The following is a 23,861-nucleotide window of genomic DNA, read 5'->3' as shown; positions in this document are numbered from 1 at the left end:
TGTCAAGGTCAGCAGCATGTTTACAGCCTAGCCCCTTCCTACACCTTAAGAAATGGCCTCACCTTATACCCTGTGGGAGCCCCTCCCCTTCTCTTCCTTCTTGCAGACAGTCAATATCTGTTAGTGAGACAATTCTGACTGATCAAACTCATGAAATAGCTTTGTTTTAGAGGTCAAGAAATGTACGGGTGGAGGGGAGAAATTATGATCAACAGTAAACTTGCCTTTAACTAGAAGTATTATATGTCGGTTCATGACATTAATAAATCATAACCCTAGGTATAACGTCTTTTGTGAGTTGGTGCATACTAAAGTACCTTGGGATTCATGTTTATTAAACAAAATTATTAAATCTTGGGAAGTAACTGCTTTTTAAAAAGCAAAATGCTAAAGAAATAAATGATTAACCAATTTTTCTGACCTTACAATTAACGATGAAACCCATTCAATGTACCCCAAGGAAATGTGCTAATTATTGAATAGTAGGGTGGTAGTAAATACAGTGACATGAAACTAATGAGGAACTGAACACAGCTGAAAGACATCCAGCCCTGGCTGGTGTGGCTCAGCGGGTTGAGTGCCATCCCACAAACCAAAAGGTCACTGAGTTCAGTTCCCAGTCAGGGTACATGTCTGGGTTACAGGTTTGGTCCCTGGTCAGGGCTTGTACAAGAGGCAACTACTTGATGTTTCTCTCTCACATAGATGTTTCTCTCCCTCTCTCCCTCTGTTCTCCTCTCTCTAAAGTAAATAAATAAAACCTTAAAAAAAAATACGTCCAAAGAACTTCAAGAAGAAAAATCACTTGCTTTTTAAAAATGATTGTTCTTCCCTTACCAGAACAAGTTATTGGGTAAATATGTTCAACTTAAATATTATGCCAAAGAGCTGCACCAAAAGTCTTGTGCTCAAATTTTATGTTTAGGAAATATTGCCGGACTACAAAACATAGAAGTCTTCCACTCCAGCTACTGCTTTTTTTAAATGAAGAGCAACATTTTAATTATAAAATATGGTGATGTGCATTTTTTTATTTATGCTTCTCATCTACTCTTAAAAGATTTAAGCAAACATAATGGATAACTCCTTTCCCAAACAAAAATGCAGTTATGATGGTTTTTTACTCATATTTTGTTCAATTGATTACCAATTTTAGGAATAGAATTGAAAGTGATATATCTTGAAACTTGTCTTTTGCTAGTGTTGAGACTCGGAAATTTCTTGAGATCATCAGATTACTCCTTTCAAAATGTACCTTTGTATTGCTGGATCACACTGGGGTACCCCCTTGTCCTCATCTTAACACCCATCAGTTCAGCTATCCACCCCATCTGATCCCACACCACAGGAGGGGGTGTAGACCACGTGTCCTCCTGCCTAGAACAGCCTCTGCTTTACCTCCCATAAACCTTATGCTCAAAAGTGTTACAGCGTACTAATTGAAAAACTGCAATCTCATTCATTCTGCTGCCTAATTCTTTTTTTTCTTTTTTCATTTCTAAAAAATCTCTTAAAGTAGAACCTATTCCTATAAACTCCAGGCTTCTAAATTTTGAGGACTTAGTTCAGGCAGTATCAGTGTAAATCAACATATACTTGTTCATAGTAGTAGAGAAAAACTATTAAAGGAATTCTACAACTTTGGTATTTTTATTTTAACTAGGTGATAATATTTAGTTTGAGGAATATTTTTAAACTTAAATAACTTAGCATTCTTTTTCTTTTGCATACAGTGACCTTGCATGTTAAATTTGAATTTTTTGTATTCTCTTCAGTGCCCTTACACTTTATTCTTAAGTGAAAAAAATAGTGTGAATAAAGCCCTGACCAGTGTAGCTCAATTGGTTGGGCATCATTCCTCAAGGCGAAAGGTCGCTGGTTAGATTCCTGGTCAGGATACATACCTGGGTTGCAGGTTCAGTCCCCAGTTGGAGCACATGCAAGAGGCAACCGATGGATGTTTCTCACATCTGTGTTTCTCTCCCTTTCTTTCTCCCTCCCTCCCCACCTCTCTAAAAAAATAAAATAAAATCTTTGAAAAGTAGGGAGAATATAATTGTCCAAATCTCAAAATGAAAAATAAGTTAAGATTTCCTTAAATATATGATCTGTCCTTCCAAGTTATGTTTTATAAGAATGTTTCTTTCCAGTTTTGACAGTTTTCTTAAGCGTTTTGTAACTAGGATGTGTTTCATTGGGAGCTATGAATTGAGACCCATGCAGTCCAAGTTTTAAGAAAAGCATTTTGTGAAACTTCCTTAATTCTGAACCTTCAGGAGACTTATATATACACACAAAAACATGCTCTTTACACATGTACATACTTGAAGAAGAGGGGGCTATGTATATTTTATTTTTCCAAGACCAATACTATGATCGATGCACTTGAACAGCTCACCATATAAATCTTACTGCATGGGAAGGCAGTGAGGCCGAGGCTGGCTCTCCCACTGCCAGGCCGCATGCTGGTCCCTTCACCTGGGCCAGCATGTTTGTTTGTCCTGAAAAACAGGAGCAGTGTTGCTCACCTTGCCTTTGAGGGCGCTCTAAAATAGAGTGGTAGCTGCCAAACCACTTTTTAATGATAAATATATAAATATAAGGCAACGAATGAGTTGCTGCTATTTCATAGTTGTTATGAGTTCATTATGTTTTGAAAAGTTACATTTATTACATTGTTTTTAAAAAGAGATAGAAATAACTATATTGGAGAGTTAATGCTTATGCCACATTTTTCTATTGTTGTTGTTTGGAGTATTTTGGTTATTAGCTGTTAAGAACACAGCCTGTGTGCCAGTACCATCTTCACAAACACAATTCTGAGTTGTGCGTATGAGAATATATGCAAAAGAAGGGATTACCTCTCACAAAAAAAAATAGCTAACCACATTGTCTGTAACATATATGGATATGGTGCTGTTACCTATGAATTAGTGTCTTTCAATATTGTTTCCACATTTATGTTCTCAGTCTCAGTATTTGTAGTAGTGACTGCGAACACAGCAATATGCTAATAAGTTACTAAGGTTGACAGAATGATGGCACTTTTGTTACTAGAGCTCTGGCAAGTACAAAGGTACATTTTGAAAGGAGTTATAAATTTGATGATCTCGAGATTTCTAGGCTCAACACTAGCAAAAGACAAGTTTCAAGACACATTGCTCTCAATTCTTTTTCTAACATTGGCAACCAGTTGAGCAAAATACGAATTAAAAACCATTGTAACTGCATTTTTGTTTGGGAAAGGAGTTATCCATTATGTTTCCTTAAATCCTTTAAAAGCAGGTAGGAAGCATGAGTCAATAAATGCACATGACTGGATCATATTTTATAATTAAATTGTTACTCTTAATTTTAAAAAAGCAGTAGCTGGAGGGGAAGACTTCTGTGTTTTGTATGTAGTCTGGCAATATTTCCTAAACATAAAATTTGAGCACAAGGGTTTTGGTGCAGCTCTTTGGCATAATATTTAAGTTGAACATATTTACCCAATAACTTGTTCTGGTAAGGGAAGAACAATCCTTTGAAAAAGCAAGTGAATTTTCTTATTGAAGTTCTTTGTATGTCTTTGAGTATCAACAAAAGAGCTGACTGGGATTTCATCTGTGTTCAATTCCTCATTAGTTTCATGTCACTGTACTTACCACCACCCCTACTATTCAATAATTAGCACATTCCCTAATTTGCTGATTGGTAGAAGCCCATGATAAATTTGTTTTACTCATTCATACATAAGTACTAATTAAAACCACATGTGGCAGTATTTGTGCTTCATAGTCTCTTATGTATCTTTCCCATCATTTTTGTTACCATGTCACAAGTTATTCTGAACTACAGGAAATGGATTTTTCCCAAAGATTTGTTAATAGTCTCCAGATATCCTCTGTATCACATATCCTATCAGAGTTGACAGAAATAAAATCTGTATTAACCCATCTATAGATAATTACTCAAAACCACTGTGAAACTTTTGGTTTCTTGCCTTCCAGATGTGTGTGCACACACCCGCCCATATGCAACTGGTCTCTCTTATAAATTAGTAAGTCCTTTCACTACCTGTGAACAACTACACTAAAACCTTTTCTTTTTTCAGGTGGACTGAGCTTTGTCCAATGATTGAGGCCAGGAAGAATCATGGATTGGTGTTTGTAAAAGATAAGATATTTGCTGTGGGTGGTCAGAATGGCTTAGGTGTGTGATATTAATTCACTGTTCAACTTTCCCAATGAGTTTGCTGATTATTTTCTTATCTTAAATTATGGAAACATTTCTTAAAATCCAGATACAAGCATTTATCATATACATCATTATACTTTAAAACTACATTCTCATAGTTTTGGAGAACAAACACTTTATGAAACATATGAAACATTGGAGTACATTTAACCTTCTTTTCCATGAAATATGGGCAATGGCAGTCAGTTATTGTGACGGTCTCAGATGGCTTCCACACGCCTCTAAATACCCCCGGGGTATGCTGTCACACTAGTTTAAGAACTGTTGAGTGACAGAAATATTCGAAGTTTAAAAAAAAACTTTTAAAACATAGGTTTTAGGTATCCAGACTCTGAATGGCAAAGTTTCCTAAATATTTTTAAATGCTGAATGAAAATATCAATATTACTATCTTTTAAATGAGTAAATTTGACCTTTTTATTTTCTTAAATAATGTACTAAAATCTTTAATAATTGCTTTAAGTAAGAGAAATCTGGACTGAATCTATATATACTCCATGACCTCATTTTACTCAGTACCTTTAAGAATCACTTAAGTGTAACAATAAAATAAATTCTTTTCCTTCTTCTGTCTCTACTCATTGCTGTTTTCCATAAACTGCTGACAGTAAATAGTAGAAGGACTAAGTGGAACATTTGAGTAATTATAATTAATCAGAAGGAAAATTCACAGATTGGTGTACTTTTTTAATTTTTCTAGAACAAACAGAAAATTTTTAATTTTGTAGAATTAAATATTTATGATTCTAAAATGACAACTAAAAATTAAATTTCTGTTGTGTTAAGGTAAGAGAAATTTAAGTGGTAGGTATGTGGACACTGTAAAATTCTTACACCTTTTCTCCATGCTTGAAAATTTTCATAAAATAATGTTGGAAAAATGCAAAGAGTTGTTACTTTTATAAGATTTTCTTACAGTTGTTCATAGTGTTCATGGTTTGTTCTTTTGAAGGTGGTCTGGACAACGTGGAGTATTACGATATTAAGTTAAATGAATGGAAGATGGTCTCACCAATGCCGTGGAAGGGTGTAACGGTGAAGTGTGCAGCCGTTGGCTCTATAGTCTATGTTTTGGCTGGTTTTCAAGGTGTGGGTCGATTAGGACACATCCTCGAATATAATACTGAAACAGACAAATGGTTCGCCAACTCCAAAGTTCGAGCATTTCCAGTTACAAGTTGTTTAATTTGTGTTGTTGATACTTGTGGAGCAAATGAAGAAACACTTGAAACATGAAAAATGAGTTGACTTCAAGACTCATTGGAGACTCAAAAATATGGCCACCAGTGCTTCGTTCCAAGAGTGTGGTTACAAAGATTTAATTTGGTGGGGTTTTTTTTTTTTTAGAAGGAAGTTTCAAGTAAAGAAAGATCCCTATAAAATAGATGTTTTTTATATGGATTTCCTTACTTGACTAAAAGACCTTATTTTAGATGGCCACATAATCATGAACATATCTAGCAAGAAAACTTGAAAAATAATAAGCATCAGTGAAAATACAAATTCTTAAATGAATTTCACATTTGTAACTATGATTTTGACAGAGAGGGGGATTGGATCATCAGTGAAACAGTCTCATCTTAGCTCTAGATTCTATTTTCATACATCACAGAAGCGCTGTGTAATTAGGTCTGTTTGTTTTGATTCACTCAAGGACTAAGAAATAGTATGGAGCAGTTTAGTCCCACATAATTTAGCTTGTCTTCTTTGTTTCTTCCATTTAGTGCCAAATGTGTTCCATTTTTAAGAGCAGGGCAGAGTGAGTCAAGGCATACACATACTCTCTTACAAACTTCATAATCTCATTTTAGGACTTTAAAAAATATACTATACTCCTGATGAAATATATTCAACCCAATTAAATATATTCCATCTTTTAAACAAATATCGTTTAGCACCCATAATTAATTTATATCACTGTTTTACCCAATGCTTAAAAAAATTATTACGCCTTGGCCCTGGACAGGTAGCTCAGTTGGTTAGAGTGTCGCCCTGGTACACCTAGGTTGTTGGTTCAGTACCATCAGGGTACATATAAGAATCAACCAATGAATGCATAAATAGTGCAACAATGAATTGATGTTTCTCTCTTTCTCCTTCCCACCCTGCCCCTTCCTCTCTCTCTCTCTAAAATCAACAAATGAAATGATTGTCTCTTCAGTCCTCACTTTAAATAAAATCCAATTATAATAAGAATGATTAGCCAAAAAATACAGCTATTTAGAGAAAATTCATAGGTCACTAGAATAGCACTGATAGTTATACAATATCAATGTTGACTTTGAACTTCTTATGGACTACAAAGGTACATGATTTCCTTAGCAAGACATATCAGAGGTACTTGACCCCATTGTCTCTAAAGTTTTATAATAATTTGAATTAAGTATTTGTCATCTCATTAATTGCTTTTATATGGTAAATAAATCTCCTCCAAACCCATCTGCCGTTTCTTTCCTAGTAATGCTTTGCCCTTTTACATTATGAAGTATATATATAGAATGAGCCATATAAAGCTGTCACCATCAATGTTTCTACCTGGAAATATTAAATATTTTTAACTTAAAATAGACTGCTAAATTTATTTGTTCTTTACTTTAGATGTGTTAGATAATGATTGTTTTTAAAATTTGCAAAGCAGCGTTTCTATTTTAATTTTCATTGTTTTCTTTATATGGGAGTTATATAATCTTAAGCACTAAAAATGTTTAAATGAGAATGAAATTGTAAAAAACATAATGATATATTTGTATTTATGTGGGTTTTGTATGTACATAACAGCTTTACTGAGATATAATTCACATACCAAACAACTCACCATTTAAAGTGTACTGTTCATTGGTCTTTAATATATTCACAGAGTTGTGCAACTATCACCACAATTTTGGAACATTTTCATCACCACAGAAAGAAACCCCACACTCACGAGCAGCCACTCCCCCAGTTTCTCCATGTATTAGTTCCCTGTGGCTCCTGCAACAAATTACCACAAGCGTGGTGGCTTAAAACAGCAGATGTATTCTTCCTCAGTTCAGGACACCAGAAGCCCTACACGGAGGTCTTGTCAGGGTTGCTTCCTCCTGGAGGCTCTGAGGCAGAAACTGCCTGAGCCTCTCCCCTGGCTTCCGGTGGTTGCTGGCATCCTTGCGGTTCCTTGGCTTGTAAACTCCCTCACTTCATTCACTGCCTTTGTTTTTACATGGCTTTCTTGCCACTGTGCCTGTGGCTTTATGTGGTGGCATAAAGACAGCTGAGTCATTGGGTTTAGCCCACCTCCCCCCCAACCCCCATCCAGTGTGACCTAATCTTAACTGATGACATTTGCAAAGACCCTGTTTCCAAATAAAGTCACATCCTGAAGTACTAGGTGGTCATAAGTTTTGGGGGGACATTGTTCAACCCAGTTATAACCCTCAAACACTCAGCCCTAGACAACCATTAATCTTTCTTTCTCTAGATTTGCCTATTCTGAACATTTTTATGATGGGTTTTGAATTTTTCACTCCACTGAAAAAAATGTGGGAAAACATAAATCTTCATTCAGGAACTTCTACAAAATAACAAGCTAGAATCTTTAATAGTGTCAAGGTCATGAAAGTCAAGGAAAGACTGAGGAAATGTTCCGGGATGTAGGAGACCAAAGAAACATAAGGCTCACCTTGGCCAGGAGGTTCAGCTGGTTGGAGCGTCGTCCCATACACCAAAAGGTGGTGGGTTCAATCCCCCAGTCGGGGCACATGCCTAGGTTGTGGGTTTCATCCCTGACCTGGGCACATACAGGAGGTGACCAATCAATGTCTCTGTCTCTCTGTCTCTCTCAAATGTCAGTAAAATCAGAGCCTCTATCCCATATGCCCAGGTTTCAGGTTCCATCCCTCATCGGGGCACATGCAAGAATCAACTAGTGAATGCACAAAGAAGTGGAAAAACAAATCAATGTTTCTTTCTCCCTCTCTCTAAAATCAAAATTCTTAAAGATATGAGTAAGGCAATATATATATTAACATATGATGGGGAAGCAAGAACATACAATGGGGTAAAGACAGTCTATTCAATAAATACTCAAGGGGACATCAGACAAATACATGTAAAAACATGAAAAATACACCATCTTATACCATATACAAAAATAACTCAGAATGGATTAAAGGCTCAAAACCATAAAATTCCTAAAAGAAAACTAAAATCTCTGACACCTCCCTTAGCAACATTGTTTCTGTTATATCTCCTCTGGCAAAGGGAAAAAATGGGGACTAAAAAGTTTTTGCACAGCAAAGGAAACCAACAAAAAGAAAAGAAAACCTGAATTGAAAATGTTCACCAATGTTAGGTGAATATCCAAAACTTATAAAAGAACTCAAACTCAACAACAAAAAAATCAAAATAAAAACAGACTCGGAGATACAGAGACCAGACTGATTGATGGTTGCCAGGCAGAAGGGGTAGTCTGAGGAATTGGGTGGAAAAGGTGAAGAGATTAAGAAGTACAAATTGGTAGCTACAAAATGGTGTGGATATAAAGTACTGCATAAGGAATTTAGTCAATAATATTGTAATAACTATGTATGGTACCGGATGGGCACTGGAACTATTGGGGGGAACACTTTGTAAAGTATATGATTGTCTAACCACTATGCTGTATTCCTGAAACTAATACAAAATAATATTGAATGTAAACTGTAATTGAAAAATAAAACTTAAAGAAATATGAGTAAGGCAACAATGATTCTGAACTGGATTCTTTTCCTCTAAAGGGCATTGTTGGGACATTTGGTAAAACATAAATGGAACCTGAGGATTAGATGGTACTAATGCATCAATATTAATATCCTGATTTTGGTCATTGTATTGTGCTTGAGTAGGAGAATTTCCTTATTTGTAGGAAATTAGTATTTGGGTGATGAGGCATTAGGTTTGCAATATATTCTCAAATGGCTCAGGAAAAAAACCACGTTCTTTGTACTATATTTGTAACTCTTAAGTTTGTTGTAAAATAAATGAATTAAACTGGCTTTAAAAAATAAACTAGGTTGCACCAGTTATTCCCAGTGCTCCTGTAGATTCCACTGGCCTCAAAAATCCAAAGTGTGTGAGCAAGTACAATAGCCAATCATCCTAAACCAACAACTTTCAACCATTTTCCTCTCATGGCACACATAAATTACTAAAATAGAGCAGCACACCACAAAAAAAAAAAAAACAAAAACAAAAACATTTTTTTTTGTTGTTGATCTGACCAAAAAGATAATTTAGGTATAATCTTGATTTCATTCACACCGAACAGCTATTGTTGTGTTGGCTGTTGTTGTTTTTTTAATCCAACAATTTAAGGGAAGAGAGGTCAGTGGCCTTGACTAAATAGTCAGGTATTGCATGTTTTAAAAATTCTTGCAGCACACCAATTAAAGATTGCTGTCCTAAATCACCAGGATCAAACCTTCAGTCCAACTAAGTCAGGTTTATTGATTTGTTGTAACCAAGGGGACTGAACACCAGAATTGTAGGGTGTCTCACCATACAAGAGTTGTAGGATTTGGGGGGAAGGTGGACTTTAAGTAAAATTTAAATTAAACAGTATTGACAGGCTCAAAGCAAAGTGGCTGTGTGTAAAGGCATCAACATCAGATCTGCACTGAAAAATGGGTGTAAGGTCATGTCTCCTTGGAAACTACAAAGAAAATATGGGACGTTCTCTTCAGGAATCCTTTATCTGAGTTCTGCCCCTGGCTAGAAATCAAGACCGCTTCCCTGTTTGTGTCTTGGATCCTCCAGGCAAGAGTAAGATGTTTCATTCTTGCTGATATAATTTCAAATAGCAACGTTTATGTGGATTTTAAAGAACAAGGTTTCTCGTTGTGTAAGAACATAGAGCTCATCCAAAAATGGGGGCTGTTACAATACTTCTCGGTTGTAGTCGGTTCATAAAAGAAACACTGTTTCATGTTAACGTTACCATTTGCCTTTATCTGACACTTACCCATCCTGATGAAAGGCTGGGCACACTTTCACTTTCCCAGCTGTTACAAATGAACATACACTCGGTTTCTCAAACCACCGAACTAATCCTCCTCTCCTCGCCTTGCTTAAGTTCTAGGTTTGCTTAACTAGCTCTCTTTTCTTTTCGACCTCGAGTCTCCCTTGCAGCCCCAGGCACCGGACCGGGTCAGACGTGCTTCTTTCTCAATGTACCAGTTTAAGTTTCCCTCTTTCCCAGGCCTCCCTCGGTCACGGGGGCCCGCCCCCTCTTCTCAATTCCTATTGGGTAAAACCCGCGCCTATCATAGCGTGGGGGAGGAACGAAAGAGAAGGGGCCCTTCGTGGGCACTAGAAGATGACGTCACAGAAGTGGGACGGGAACTTTCGGTTGCTTTAGGGTTTCCAGGCTCTCCGTTCGTTGGGGGCGCTCACTAAGGCCGTTCTGTCGGCGACGCCGCCGCAATGACCATCTGTCAGTTCTTCCTTCAAGGCCGGTGTCGCTTTGGAGAGCGGTGCTGGAACGAACATCCCGGCGCCTGGAGTGCGGGCGGGGGACGGCAGCAACAGCTCTCAGGTGATGTTGCCCTCCGTCCTGCGCCACCTCTAGCCGAGCTGGGATGGGCCTGACGGAAGGTCCAGCCGGTAGAGAGCGGGCGCCCTGCGTGGGGCTCGGCTCGCGCCGCGGCGCACCGGTGAGGTGAAGTCTGTCCGCCGCGCCCGGCACAGAGTCTCCTTCCGACGGTTTTACCCGCGCACTAGGCACTTGGTCGGTTTTTGTTAAGCGGACAAAGACAGGGGCTTGGCTCTGGGTACTAATGCCAAACAATGAGTTCTAAGTGGGATGTTCGTGTCAAAACTACCCTGTTGGTGAGTAGTCGTGGTTCGGGGAATTGGCAAAGGTCAGCTCAGACGCCTCCTTGCTTTATTTATACCCTTATGGGTACTTGTTTGTTTGTTTGTTTTTTTCCCTTTTGACTTGAATACAATATTTACTAAACTTTTTCTTCCGCGGGAGAGGCTAGCAACTGGGGTCAGCGTCAGGGCTGGTAACTTGGGGGAAGTCGCGAACTTCTTTGGAAATAGAATGAAAGCTTACAGAACCATTCCTCAGACAGATGTTCACGCCCTTAAAATTTAGGGTAAAATTGGGAGGATGGGATGCCCGATTAAGAGCTCTGGGCCGTGAGGAAACGGGGTGTGGAGGACCGCGTTGACTTGCTCCTCGGGCCCAAGTCATTGCCAAAGACGTTGGAATATTTCATTAAATCAATTATGGATGGTAAGAAAAGCACTGTCTCCGAGGAGAAGAGAGGTAAGACGTGAAACCGTAGGACAACGCAAGGTTTTAAAGGCCAGATGGAGAAGTTTTATTTTCTCGGAATTGGAACCTCATCCTTAAAGGTATCACAAGATGCTCCCCGACCTTCTCGCCTCCCTTCCCTTCTTTAGGGATATTCTGTATCTGGCCTTTGAACCTCGAGTTGCACTGTGGCTTCACACCCGGCCCCTCTTCTGGAAGGCAGCCTTTTTGCGTCAGCTACAGTAGGTCTAACGACATATTCCAAACCAAAACTTAGGAGGCGCGGTCTGATAAATATGAGTGTACTTCCATTAACAGCGGAGGGTATTATGTGACATTCCGTGGGGACGCACTCTGAAGGGAGTAATTAGAAAGTAAACGTTGAATAGGTAGACGAATTGAGGACAAAAGTGTAATAAAACTCGTCAAATAAACAATGTGTTTAGCTACCTGAAGGGAGTGAATGCTTCTGGAATTAAGAAGTAGGAAAGCCAAAAGCTGTATTCAAAAGATAATTGAATTTCTCTAGTTGTGTCATTCCCCAAAGGATTCGGAGCTTTAGAAAAATTAAAAACCGTTAATCCCTGTGTGAGGGATCTACTCCAGCAATCTGCTGCCTTTTCTCTTTGGTTTTACTATGTAGTTTTAGATTTGGGAGATGAATTTTCATAAAGGGGTGTATCTCCCATCACTCCACTTTTTAATATATTTAACAGAATATCTGATCCAGTGAGAAACAAGGTGAGTTATCTTAGACCCAACTAGAAAAGTGGTAATTGAGATAGTTAAAGTGATGACTTTAAAGAAAAAATAGAGACAGAGAGGATTGTCCTGTTGGCTCATTTTGATAATTATGAAATATTAGTAATATGCTCATAGTAGAGGAACTCAATACGTTATTCACATGTAAATTACCTTTATAATCTCCCTGTAAAAGATTGGTGGGTATGTGCTTTCCCAAAGGGAAGACTGACTCAGATAGATTGAAGCATCTATTCAAGGACAATGGGTAGAATCTAATTTTTTATTTTCAACAAGCTTTTTAATACATTCCCCATTTTTCAGGCATTATTACTATATCAGGCTAGTGGGAGAGCAAAGAATGATAAAGACAGCTTTTTGTCCTGAAGGAACTTATGACTTAGGATATATGCCTTCTATCTACTCTACTACAAAGGAATTATTTACTTAATAAGCTTATGTCAGCTGAACTTAGTAATGTATCATTATTTTTCTAAGGATTTACAGTCCTTTCTTGTTAAACAGAAATGCAGTTAGACCATTACATGATTTGTTGATATTATACTGAACCATGTAAGTCAGAGATGAAGAGTTTTGTGATTTAAGATGAGTGGAAGTGTTGAATCTTTGCATAATGTCTATATGTAATAAGACAAAATGTAATGAAATTTTTAGAGGTTTAAAAGACAAGTTGCTAATACAGTTGTTTTATTTTATTGTTTATTTCAGGTAGCAACAGACGTGGGTGGAATGCCACCAGCCAGAGATCCTCCAGTGTTATCCAGCCATCCAGCTTCTCCAAATCCACACCATGGGGGGGCAGCAGAGAGCAAGAAAAGTCATCTTTTGGTTCTCTTGATTCTGGAGCTTCAACGAACAGGAACAGGGGGTTTGGATTATCTCAGAACCCATTTGGTTCTTCACCTAGCTCTGATGCACAGAAAGATGAAAAGAAACTTCTGTAAGTGAATGCTTTCAGAAAAATTACCCATTTGCTTATTTTTTTAAAAAGTACCTACAATATATATTTTTTAAAAGAAGTAGTACATTATTTAAAAAATCAGAATAAGCAAAAAGAAGAAAAAGCACCCATGATCCAATCACTCCAAGATAATCCACTATTTTGTGTATATATAATACATGTATTTGTATATATAAAAAATGTATTATACTAAACTTTATTTCACTTAAAAATGTGCCATCTTTCCATATCAGTACAGTGCCTTTTTAGAGCTAATTATGCTCTTTCCATTTTTCTATTGATAGCACTGTATTGTGAATATCTTTCTAAGGTAGACCTGCTTAAGTTGGTTATAAGTTATGAGACCTTTAAAAAGCATGAGTTAATTTAAAGCAACTGGTGATCTTAGAGGTCACATATCATCTCATATTTTTCTTTCTAAAACTTACTTCATTTACCTCATTCAAATTGGTTTCATTTGGTTTCCTTCATTATTGTAGAGTAAAATTCCTTATCATTTCTTGAGAACATTTGTAGTAGAATTTATGGCTGATACCAAAATAGTGCCTGGCTCTCTCTAACTTCCCTCAGCTTCTGGCTCCTAGGACAAAATATTGATATACTAGTTGATCTTTTACTTTGCATAAATTAGAACCAGTAGTAAACATTTTGAGCCATGTACCGTATGCTACTGATGTTTTAAAAAAGAAAAAACAGCCCTGGCTGGTGTGGCTCAGTGAATTGAGTGCCGGCCTATGAACCAAAGGGTCGCTGGTTCAATTCCCAGTCAGAGCACGTGCCTGGGTTGCAGGCCAGGCCCCAAGTAGGGGTCATGTGAGAGGAAACCACACATTGATGTTTCTCTCCCTCTCTTTCTTCCTCCTTTCCCCTAACTCTAAAAAATAAATAAATAAAAATCTTTTTTAAAAATTAAAGGAAAAAACAAAGGAACCCCATCTTCCTATATTCGATGTTGTAAAAACCCTAAATTCAATATAGATTCTCTGTAGTATCTATCATTTTATTAATTGTAGCATTCTGGACAGAGGATTTAATTTAGAGCAGATTCTATCCACAGCTTGTCAACAAAATAACTGTATGGGTATGGGTCTGTTTACCCTTTTGCAAAATGTGAGAATTAGACAAAATGTTCCTGAAGTCCCAGCCTTTTAAAAATGTTATGCTTCTATATTACGTGGTACTTTCTGTCTTTCCCAGTTAAATAATCATTGATGTTTGTGATAGTGAACAAAAAAAGGTTAAGGTTTTACATTTTATTGTATTTTAGTTATTTAATATATGTATGGTACAATAGTTCTCAATTAAATGTGTTGGTTAATGGTTCAGTGTACTGGAAAACCAAAATTATGAGCTTCTTTAATATTGTAATATATCTATAACATGAAATGTAGTTTATATTTCTATAAGCTTCTGCTTTAAAGAACACTTGAAAAATATAATGGAAAAATGTAAAATTATATATTTACTACAATTTAAAATTTCAGTCAATCCTTGAAAATTATAAAGGTTTTTGTTTTTGTTTTTGTCAGGGAAGGAATTGTAAAAGATATGGAGGTTTGGGAATCATCAGGGCAGTGGATGTTCTCTGCTTATTCACCAATGAAAAAAAAATCTAGTATTTCAGGTAACTGAGAAATTGTATGTTTTTAAAATGTTTTACAACTCTTATTATCTAAAACCAAGATAATGCCAAATAAAGAAATTAACCACAGACTTAGCTATAATTACTATAACTAAGTACCTGAGTATTCTAGCAGAACTTCATGATTCAGAGATTGAGTTTGGAAAGTATAGTTCTTTTAAGATACGTAGTTCTCGTGAGAAAATAGTAAAACCAGGACCCACCATAGTTCTAATTCTGTGAGCCCAAGCAGAGGCTCTGCTTTCTTGGCTCTCTCTGGGTGCTGCTTCTGAACCTCTTGACTGCCTGCAGTGAACAAAAGAGCCATATCCTGCCTTCATTAAGGCCTTAGCTGTCTGATTCTGTTTTCTCTTCCCTATCTTTCCTTTTAAGGGTAGTTGTTTTTCATAAAGCATGTGAAGGACTATCCTGGAGATTGAAGTTAAGGAGCTTTACCTGGGCCACAGGAATAGCATTTCTATAGAATATGCTTTTTCTTCCCATTTTCTTTTGTCCATAGTCTCTAACCCCTTTCTGGGATGAAACCTAGACTGCCACACTTTTCTAGGCCCACCCTGGGTTGTCCTGGACTTCTGCCCTATGGAGTAAACTAGGTGCCTAGCAGATGAGAGTCCTTGCAGTCTGTCGGAACTCTGGGATCTCTGTCTCAGCTCCACCTGCTCATTCTCTGTCAGTATTTGCATGGCACCACTCCTTAGTTATTTACTCATTCAACAAATTCTTTTCTGATTTCTTTAGTGCCCGGCCCTATTCTAAGTGCTAGGGATATTGTAATGAGCAAGATGGGCAAGATCCCTCCCTTATGAAGCTTATGTTCTTGAGGGAGGAGGGCAATAAGTAATACAAATAAATAACAGAATTCAGATGGTGATTTTTCAGAAAAGAAAATAAAGAAGTATTCAGCCTTTTTAAATTAGTTCAGAATTGAAGCTAATGCCTAATGAATGCCCTAAAGGAGTTCTCAAAATGTGGACTAGAGATCCCTGAGTAGGGTTGCCAGATAAAATATGGGGTACAAGGTACCCAGTTAAATTTAAATTTTAGATAAACAAAGAATATTTTAGTATATGAATAACCCATGTAACATTTGTGACATACACTAAAAAAGTATTTGTTGTTTGTCTGAAATTCAAATTTAACTGGGCATCCTGTATTGTTATTTGCTAAATTTGGCAACCCTATTCCTGAGACCCTTGTAGGGGCTGTACAAGTTCAAAAATATTTTCATAATAATACTAATGCATTAGTTGCCATTTTCACTGTGTTGGCATTTGCACAGTTGAAGCGAAAGCATTGATGCATTAAACTCCTTTTATCTTAGTATAAATCAAGGCAGAGACAATGCACTGTATTAACAGACTATAATAGTAATCAATTTTTTAAATGTCACTTTCACTTAAGAATGTCCTTGATGAAATGGTAAAAGTTATTAATTTTACTAAATTTTGACTTTTGAGTGCAAACCTTTTTAATGTACTATGTGACAAAATGGGAAGCACTCAAAGAGTTGTTTCTGCCACATACTCAAGTGTGATGGTTATCTTAAGGGAAAATTCTGGTGTGATCGTTTGACTTGGGGGCTGAACTAGCCACTTTTTTCCCCCCACAGACCATTTTTAATGAAAGGGTGACAGAACTATGGTTATTTATACTTAAGTATTTGGTGACATTTTCTTTAAAAATAAATGAAGCAAGCCTGTCACTTCATAGAGAACAACTTAATGTTTATGAACAATGATAGATTCAAGCTTTCAAGTGAAAATTAGATTATGGAAAGCTGTTCTTCTAATGTGAGCTTGATGACTTCCTGATACATAAAGTCTCTTCCGATGAGAAGGGTAGTGACATTAACAAATATGAATATTCTGATGTTGTAAAATAACATTTGCCAATGTTTGGAAGTTTCAGATAACTCAGTAATCCAGTATTTTCCAAATGTTCAATTTATAATGTTACAAAATTATATACACCTGAAAAATCCATTCTAAGTGCAAAATTATCCAGTGGATTTAATATAATACTCCAAAAAGTTTGAGTTCACACTATACCTAACATTTTATAAACTACCACCTGTCAAGTTTTGGTGTAATATCAAAGAATAATATTCACAATTATCTGAAAAGACCATTAAAGTCATCCTTTTTCAACTACATATATGTGTGAGAACAGGTTTTCTTCATATACTGCAACCAGGCAATATATTGCAACAGATTCAATGCATGTAATTATTTCCTGAGATTAAATCCTAGAAATTCTATTAAGATCAGAAGGTATAAACATTTCTAAGGCAATTGAGGCTTATTAACAATTTTCCTCCTTTAAAAGTACATTTTTAATTCCCTTAATGGCAGTTCAGGAGAACATCCACTTAACTACACTCTTGTGGGGGTTTTTTGGGGTTTTTTTTTTTTAATTAAAAGATTTTATGTATATATTTTTAGAGAGAGAGGAGGGGAGGGAGAAATAGAGGAGAGAAACATAGATTGCCTGCCTCTCGCACATGCCCCAGATGGGGACCGGGCCTGCAACCCAGGCCCGCGCCCTGATTGGGAGGTAACTGGCAACCTTTCACTTCGTGGGACAACGCCCAGCCAGCTGAGCAGCCACACTGGTCAGAGCCACTTCACCACATTCTTAAAAACAGTAAATAACATTCATTTTTAATGTTTTGTCAGTCTGATAAGTAAAACATTTTATCTCTATTTTAAGTTGTAATTTTTTAATTGAACTTTTTAATTTCATTTATTTACTGGCTATTTGAATTTTTTGTGAATTGCCTGTTTATTATATTTGCTCATATCAACTTATTCTTAATGATTTATAAGAGCTATTGATACATTAACATTAGTTCTTCTGTCATGTTGCAGTTATGGTTTTCCCAGCTTATCACTTGCCTTTTAATTTTGCTTATCGTAGTTTGTGACATACAGAATTTTTTTAGACAGAAGTTTGAATGTATACATAGTCAATGTTCTTTTTCTTTGTTATGTCTCGCTCTCCATGTACATTTGTGGAAAAAAATTTCCCCATACAAAGATAGTAACCAACTACATTTTATTCTAATTTTTTTCTTATTGAGTTTTTTCCTTATGATGATGAAAATTTTCTAATGATCAACATTAGCGCATTTTCCTGTCTAGCACCTCTAGCTTTACTATACATTCAAAAGTATTGGCATTTATTTTAAAGATTGCAATTGATTCCTCACTTCAGGTTTTACAGACATTTCACCAGAGGAGTTGAGGCTTGAATACCATAACTTCTTAACCAGCAATAACTTACAGAGTTATGTAAGTTTGTTTCCTATTTATCTACCTCAGTAACAGATTAGCTGTTAATTACTGTCTTCTCCATAGTAGAGGCTTGCTTGTGTTGGCAAAGTGGGTGAGGTCTACAATTTTTTCAAGGCAGGGCTATTTTTTTTTTAATTATTTGAAATTGGTTATCTAAAACTATCATAATGTATTTTGACTATAGTACATAAGAATGTCATTATTTTATTACATATTATCCAGTAATCAGTCCCAGAAATCAAACCCTTTCATCACTTGGCAAGCATTATAGAATATCTCTTAGGTGCAGACACTGATGAATGTTAGAAAAGCAAAGTTAAATAAAGCAGTCTATTATACAGGTTAACATTATTACATATCCAATATCAAAAATTAAGAAGCTAAGCTTGAATAAGTTTGGTGCTAAAGGAAATGACATAAACTGTATTTTTTTGTTGTGTACAGTCACGGTCATGAGTTTTAACTAGTACACATGTTTGCCTCCCATCCAAATATAACTAACTGTGCTGCCAGGTACATGTGATTCTTAACCAGGTAATTCAAGGAGTTGGAGAACAGGGAGAGGGGACTACAGCTGGAATATTTTTGGCAAATAGGGACAGGTCAATGCAAATTTTACAAGTTATGGGCCATAAAAATGTTTCATTAATTTTTTGTAATTTTGGCAAAGACGTGATTAACATAAATACTCAGTATTGACTCATCATTTTTCTGTCTTCTCTCTTCAGCTGAACTCCATCCAACAGTTAATAAATCACTGGAGGAACAGGGTAAATGAACTGAAAAATCTAAATACATCCACTAAAATAGCTTTGGTAAGTACTGGAGATTTTGCTACAGGGAAGTGACTTATGTATTGCTTTTATAAAGAATTTTACTTTCACCTTGGAAAGCAAATTTAAAATTTTCTGTCAAGCTTTGGCTGGTGTGGCTCAGTGGATTGAGCACAGGCCTGCAAGCAAAAGGTTGCTGGTTCGATTCCCAGTCAGGGCACATGCCTGAGTTGGGAGCCAGGTCCTCGGTAGGGGGCACATGAGAGGCAACTGCACGTTGATGTTTCTCTCCCTCTATTTCTCACTCCATTCTCCTCCTCTAAAAAACAAAGTTTTTAAAAATTTCTGTCAACAATTATGATACACATATTCTCAAGAACTGTATCATCACTTAGAGACAAGGTCCTGAAATTACTTTCTGTTCCTCAGAAAAGCACAGATAATTATGCCTTTTAAAAACTATTTTTAGGGTAAAGTTTTAGACTTCAGTAGTACTAATTTTGAAATTGAAAAATATTATATAAATTCAAGTATTCCAGGCTATCAGCATTTAAAAAGAAAAATATGAATGCACATTTAGACTACTGTATACTTTTGTGACTGAAAGATCCTTACCATATAATCCTTGTCTTATACAGAAATGCCTTTTAGGAGTTATATTATACCCACCTATCTCCAAAGGTACATGATCCTAACTGTAGCATATTCATTCTCCTTGTCTAATAAGGTTATGCATTTTCTACCTCCTAAAAAAGTGCTTAAATAAAACCTTATTTTAATATAAGATATTTACCTTTGGAATTTAATAGTTCTGGTTTTCCAGGTGGTTTATGTTTCTACTTTCTGAAAAAGGATATGAGATTAGTAGTTGCCTAAACTTAGTGAGTGAATGTGTGACGGTCCCAGCACCCACCCTTTCTTAACTCTGTGCTTCCTAAGTAACTAGACTCTTATGCAAGCTAATTTCGTCCACCTTTTAGTTACTATAATGCCATTTGAATTTAGTAAGACCTCCTGAAAGTATTCTATCCATAGGCGAGAGGTGGCCCATCATCACCGTTCTGAGAGCTGATACAGAAGGGAAAACTGAGTCCGAAGAGCCGTAACTTCCCTCAGGGTGGGGAGTTGCCTGGCTCTCTGCCAGCGTCCTAGGGACCCTCTGTGGGTGAGGATTTTGGGCAGTCCTCTCACAACTGGCTTAGCATGTATCAGTAACTCATTCCTTAAATCCATTATATGAATATAATTTGTTTATTCATTAATTTTTTAATATTACACTAAGGGAGAGATGCTAGGACTACCCCCCCCGCCCCCTCCCCCCAAAAAAGAACACACACTAATGATTCCATTTATATGGAACTTTAGAAAAGACAGGCCTCATTGATGGCGAACAGAGGAGATGAGTGGCCTGGAGCCAGGAGCTGGGAGAGGGTTCCTGGGAAAGGGACTCGGAAACTCCGAGGGGCAGTGGAAGTGCTGGAGATCCTGATAGCGGCGGTGGCGGTTGTAACTTTGTCAGAACTCACTGAAATGGATTTATCTTATAGATATATAGACATACAGTGAATGCATTTTATTGTACATAAATTATACCTCAGTAAAGTTTATTTTGTAAAAATGCCATTGGGGCTTCCCAGTGAGAGAAATCACATCCGTTGGAGTTGATTAGAAAAGGAAAGGCTTCTTGGGAAGGGGTGAGTGAAAAGTTTCTTGAAAAGGAGATTAAGAGTTCAGTAAGCAAAGATAGAAGACATTTCTATAGCAAGAAATAGCAAGAGCATAAAGTATTTGCAGCCAATAGGAAATGCTGAGTGGGTTTTGGTGGTAAGTTTTAGTAGTGTCCCTTACTTAGTATCAGGGTTTCTGTATAGATGCACATCAGCCTATTGATACTGACATGTATTGCTAAAAATTATTTTTCTGATTTCAATATGTGTTCATTGGAGAAATTTAGAAAATATTTATTTTTTAAACTATTTTATTTATTTGCATTTTAGAGAGACAGAGAAGAAGAAAAACATCAAATGTGCAAGAGATGTAGTGATTGATTGCCTCTCACATGTCCCCTGCTGGGACCTGGCCTGCAACTCAGGCATGTGCCCTGACTGGGAATCAAACCAGTGACCCTTTGGTTCTCAGTGTTCAACCCACTGAGCCACACCAGCCAGGGCTAGAAAGTATTTAAAAACCTAAATAAAATTAAAATCGTAATTCCTCAGCAATTACTCTTAATCTTTGAGTTTGGTGTACTTTTTTCTATACATATTCATATTGTGGGCATTTTTCTATGTTAAACATTTAACTTCATATTTGTAAGTGCATATTTTAGAAATTGAATTGGCTCTAAAGTATATAGAAAGGTACTTGAGAATTATTCTTCAGGTACTTTATTATTTGCCCTTTTTTATAGCTCGCGGACATAAAAGATGGGATAAATCAAGCAGCACCTACGTTTGGATTTGGCAGTACACAGACAGCAGCGCCTGGGTCACCAGGTAAGCGATAAAGTGATGCAGGACTTAACTGATTTTGAAAAATAGGATTTTATAGGTTTCAAGTCATAAAGCGTGAAGGTATGTTAAGTACCATTTTAAGATACATTAAGTTCCATTTTAGGTCACCCTTGCAACTTCTACCACCTTCCATAATGGAGCTTCAAGGAATGTGATTCATCAAGCATGAGTGAGAGGAAGGGCCAGAATGGGCTGGGCTGTTCTTTGAAAGACCCTGTGGCTCAAGCTTTAGAAGTATCTTTTAGGAGTGGCTTTCCACAGCTTTCTTAGCTGTGGTAGCAGCACCTTTGGGGACTTTCTTGTCACTGTGTGTGACAGCACAGTATCATCCTCAAGTGACAGCTCCTATAAGAACGTGGTGAGGAAGGGGCAAGCCAAAAGTGTAAGTGCGCTCGCTGATCCCTGGGGTTCCTCAGAGCTGCCTCCTTCAGCAAAGTAACGCATGGTGCAAATGCGGTCAGTGTAGCAGGAGGACAGAACAGCAGGGCTGAGTGGGTTTGTTCTCATTTTCACTTTTCTCCCTTCCAGTAATCAACTCTCTTCACAACATCCAACCATGGCAGGAACAAGGGGAAAATGAGGGGAGTGAGGTGGGGGTAAACATGGCTACATTTCTGACTATACTAGATTTCTTTTTCTTTTTCTGGGTTTTTTTTTTTTTTTTGTAGGTTTTCCAGTGAATAACAACATGAGTGATAATGCTCAAAATTTTAGTTTTAAAACAAGCTCTGGATTTGCCACCGCCCCTTCTGGAGGCCCTTCTGTGTTCGGGAAGATGCCGGCATTTGGAGCTGTTCCCTCCAGCAGTCCTGCCATCACTACTTCTACTCCAGCTCCTGGCTTTGGGAAACCCCAGATCACATCTGCCGCTTCATTTTCATTCAAAACCCCTGCAGCCTCCGGTTTTGGCTCAGCCGGGTTTTCAGGATTCCCAGCTCCCGTGGCAGCAGGCCCCGTCAGAGCTCCAGCGGCCCTGGCCTTCGGAAGCAGCAGTCCTGTGGCAGGCTTTGGAAACCCGGGCTCACAGTCTCACACTGCTTTTTCCAAGTCACCCAGTGACAGTTTCGGAAGTAGCAGCACATCCACCTCTCTCCCCATCTCCAATGGCAGCACGACAACAGATAGTGAATTATTCACGCCCAAGCATCAACTAACAGCAGAAGAACTAGAGCAGTTTCAGTCCAAGAAATTTACTCTGGGGAAAATTCCATTGAAGCCACCACCTGTGGAACTTCTGAATATTTGAAAGGACAATTTTAGATACAGAAAAGAATGACTTTTAAAATTATTTTCAGTGGTTCATATAAAAGAGCAAATAAACACACACGTATGTATATACATATATATTTATAAGGAACAGAGCTTTCAATAATAAATGTAGGGTTTTGAAATTTATCATTTTTTCTTGAGCCTAACTAAGTAAAACAATACACAGCAGATTTTCTTTTACTGCAATTATGAATGGAACTAAAAAAGTCTGTCAGTGTGCACTGAATAAAGTGCTTCTTTCTTTCTACATCATTTTACTATCTTACTCTTTAAAGTTTTACCTGTAAACATTTTTTTTTAAAGAAGATAATTTCTAGAACCACTAGGGGGAAAATGCTTAAATTTAGCTTACCAAATAAACATCAGTAGCATGACTTCCCTTCATGTAAAAGAAGATACTTTTAAAAGAGAAATAACAGGTTTTTTTAAGAGTGAAAACTTAATTTTAGGACCCACGAGGTATTTTCCCCTCATGATTTTGTTCCCCCCTCAGTTTTCCCCCCTCAGCTTTGTTCCCCCCTCAGTTTTCGCTGTCTCATGGACCACCATTTGAGTTTTCTTCAACAATTTTAAGCTAATTTTTATCTTAGCCTAATTTTTATATAATTCTATTTATTCCTTACATTATCCCATCAAATAGTTGGATTGTAAGAGGAATAGACTTTGTGATCATGTGAATAAATGGTGTATGTAGAGGGGTCAGGATTCATAGCTCTGTTTCTAAAGCCTTTATTAGAATTCTTAGACATGCTTGGATGTCCTTGTCCTCTGATGGAGGAGATAGCACCCTGATATCTAATAAATGGTTGATCCAAGAAACCAAAGACCTGGCATGAGTTGAAGCGTAGATGTCAGGGCTCTGTGTTCCTTTCTCAAGTCTCAAAAATTACACAGCACTGCTGGAACAGTTTCCTAACACAGATCTGGTACTGAGCTGATTTTTTTAAGTGAATATAAAACCTTATCTAATAAAAGATATCCACTCCAAGTAATTTTAACATATGCAAAGCGTTATAGTCCTCAGAGGATCCAGATTCTCTGCTATACTTTTTGGCGAACTATATGGCTCCAACTAACAAGTTTGGGAACCCCCGAATTTGGGATAGAATCTACACCCAAGGAGTCTATGTTTGAAACCA

At 37.2% G+C, this 23,861-nt stretch overlaps 2 protein-coding genes across 4 annotated transcripts in view; both read left to right on the top strand.

The window, feature by feature from the left end:
* The window catches only part of KLHL7 (kelch like family member 7), a 62,288-nt gene extending 53,732 nt beyond the window's left edge, over nt 1–8,556 (top strand). For both annotated transcript variants that reach the window (XM_054564266.1, XM_054564267.1), the window contains exons 10-11: nt 4,094–4,191; nt 5,189–8,556. In XM_054564266.1, the coding sequence (XP_054420241.1) occupies nt 4,094–4,191; nt 5,189–5,472 (382 nt within the window). In that variant the 3' untranslated portion in view covers nt 5,473–8,556. The remainder of the gene's footprint in view (nt 1–4,093; nt 4,192–5,188) is intronic.
* A 2,027-nt stretch (nt 8,557–10,583) lies between these two features.
* NUP42 (nucleoporin 42) lies at nt 10,584–23,219 on the top strand. Of its 2 annotated transcripts, XM_054564537.1 has the most exons (7): nt 10,584–10,783; nt 12,980–13,211; nt 14,762–14,856; nt 18,088–18,164; nt 18,896–18,982; nt 21,351–21,435; nt 22,122–23,219. In XM_054564537.1, the coding sequence occupies exons 1-7, from the start codon at nt 10,672–10,674 to the stop codon at nt 22,697–22,699; spliced, it is 1,266 nt and encodes a 421-aa protein (XP_054420512.1). In that variant the 5' UTR covers nt 10,584–10,671; the 3' UTR covers nt 22,700–23,219. The 2 variants fall into 2 exon arrangements, with proteins under 2 accessions (XP_054420512.1, XP_054420513.1); XM_054564538.1 differs by lacking the exons at nt 10,584–10,783; nt 14,762–14,856 and adding an exon at nt 11,535–11,610.
* The last annotated feature ends 642 nt before the right edge of the window (nt 23,220–23,861 follow it).

The sequence above is a fragment of the Pteronotus mesoamericanus genome, unplaced genomic scaffold (genome assembly GCF_021234165.1).
Source record: "Pteronotus mesoamericanus isolate MK-2021 breed Mesoamerican mustached bat unplaced genomic scaffold, CSHL_Meso_final scaffold_85, whole genome shotgun sequence".
Taxonomy (NCBI): Eukaryota; Metazoa; Chordata; class Mammalia; order Chiroptera; family Mormoopidae; genus Pteronotus; species Pteronotus mesoamericanus.
The sequence above is the reverse complement of the archived record's forward strand: the minus strand, read 5'-3'. Positions and strand labels throughout refer to the sequence as shown.

Bases quoted from the DNA above. Each gene is read 5' to 3' on its own strand.
- NUP42 (XM_054564537.1), top strand. From the start codon at position 10,672: ATGACCATCTGTCAGTTCTTCCTTCAAGGCCGGTGTCGCTTTGGAGAG. The intron at 13,212-14,761 runs GTAAGTGAATGC...TGTTTTTGTCAG, and splicing joins AAAGATGAAAAGAAACTTCT to GGAAGGAATTGTAAAAGATA. The intron at 18,165-18,895 runs GTAAGTTTGTTT...TTCTCTCTTCAG, and splicing joins GCAATAACTTACAGAGTTAT to CTGAACTCCATCCAACAGTT.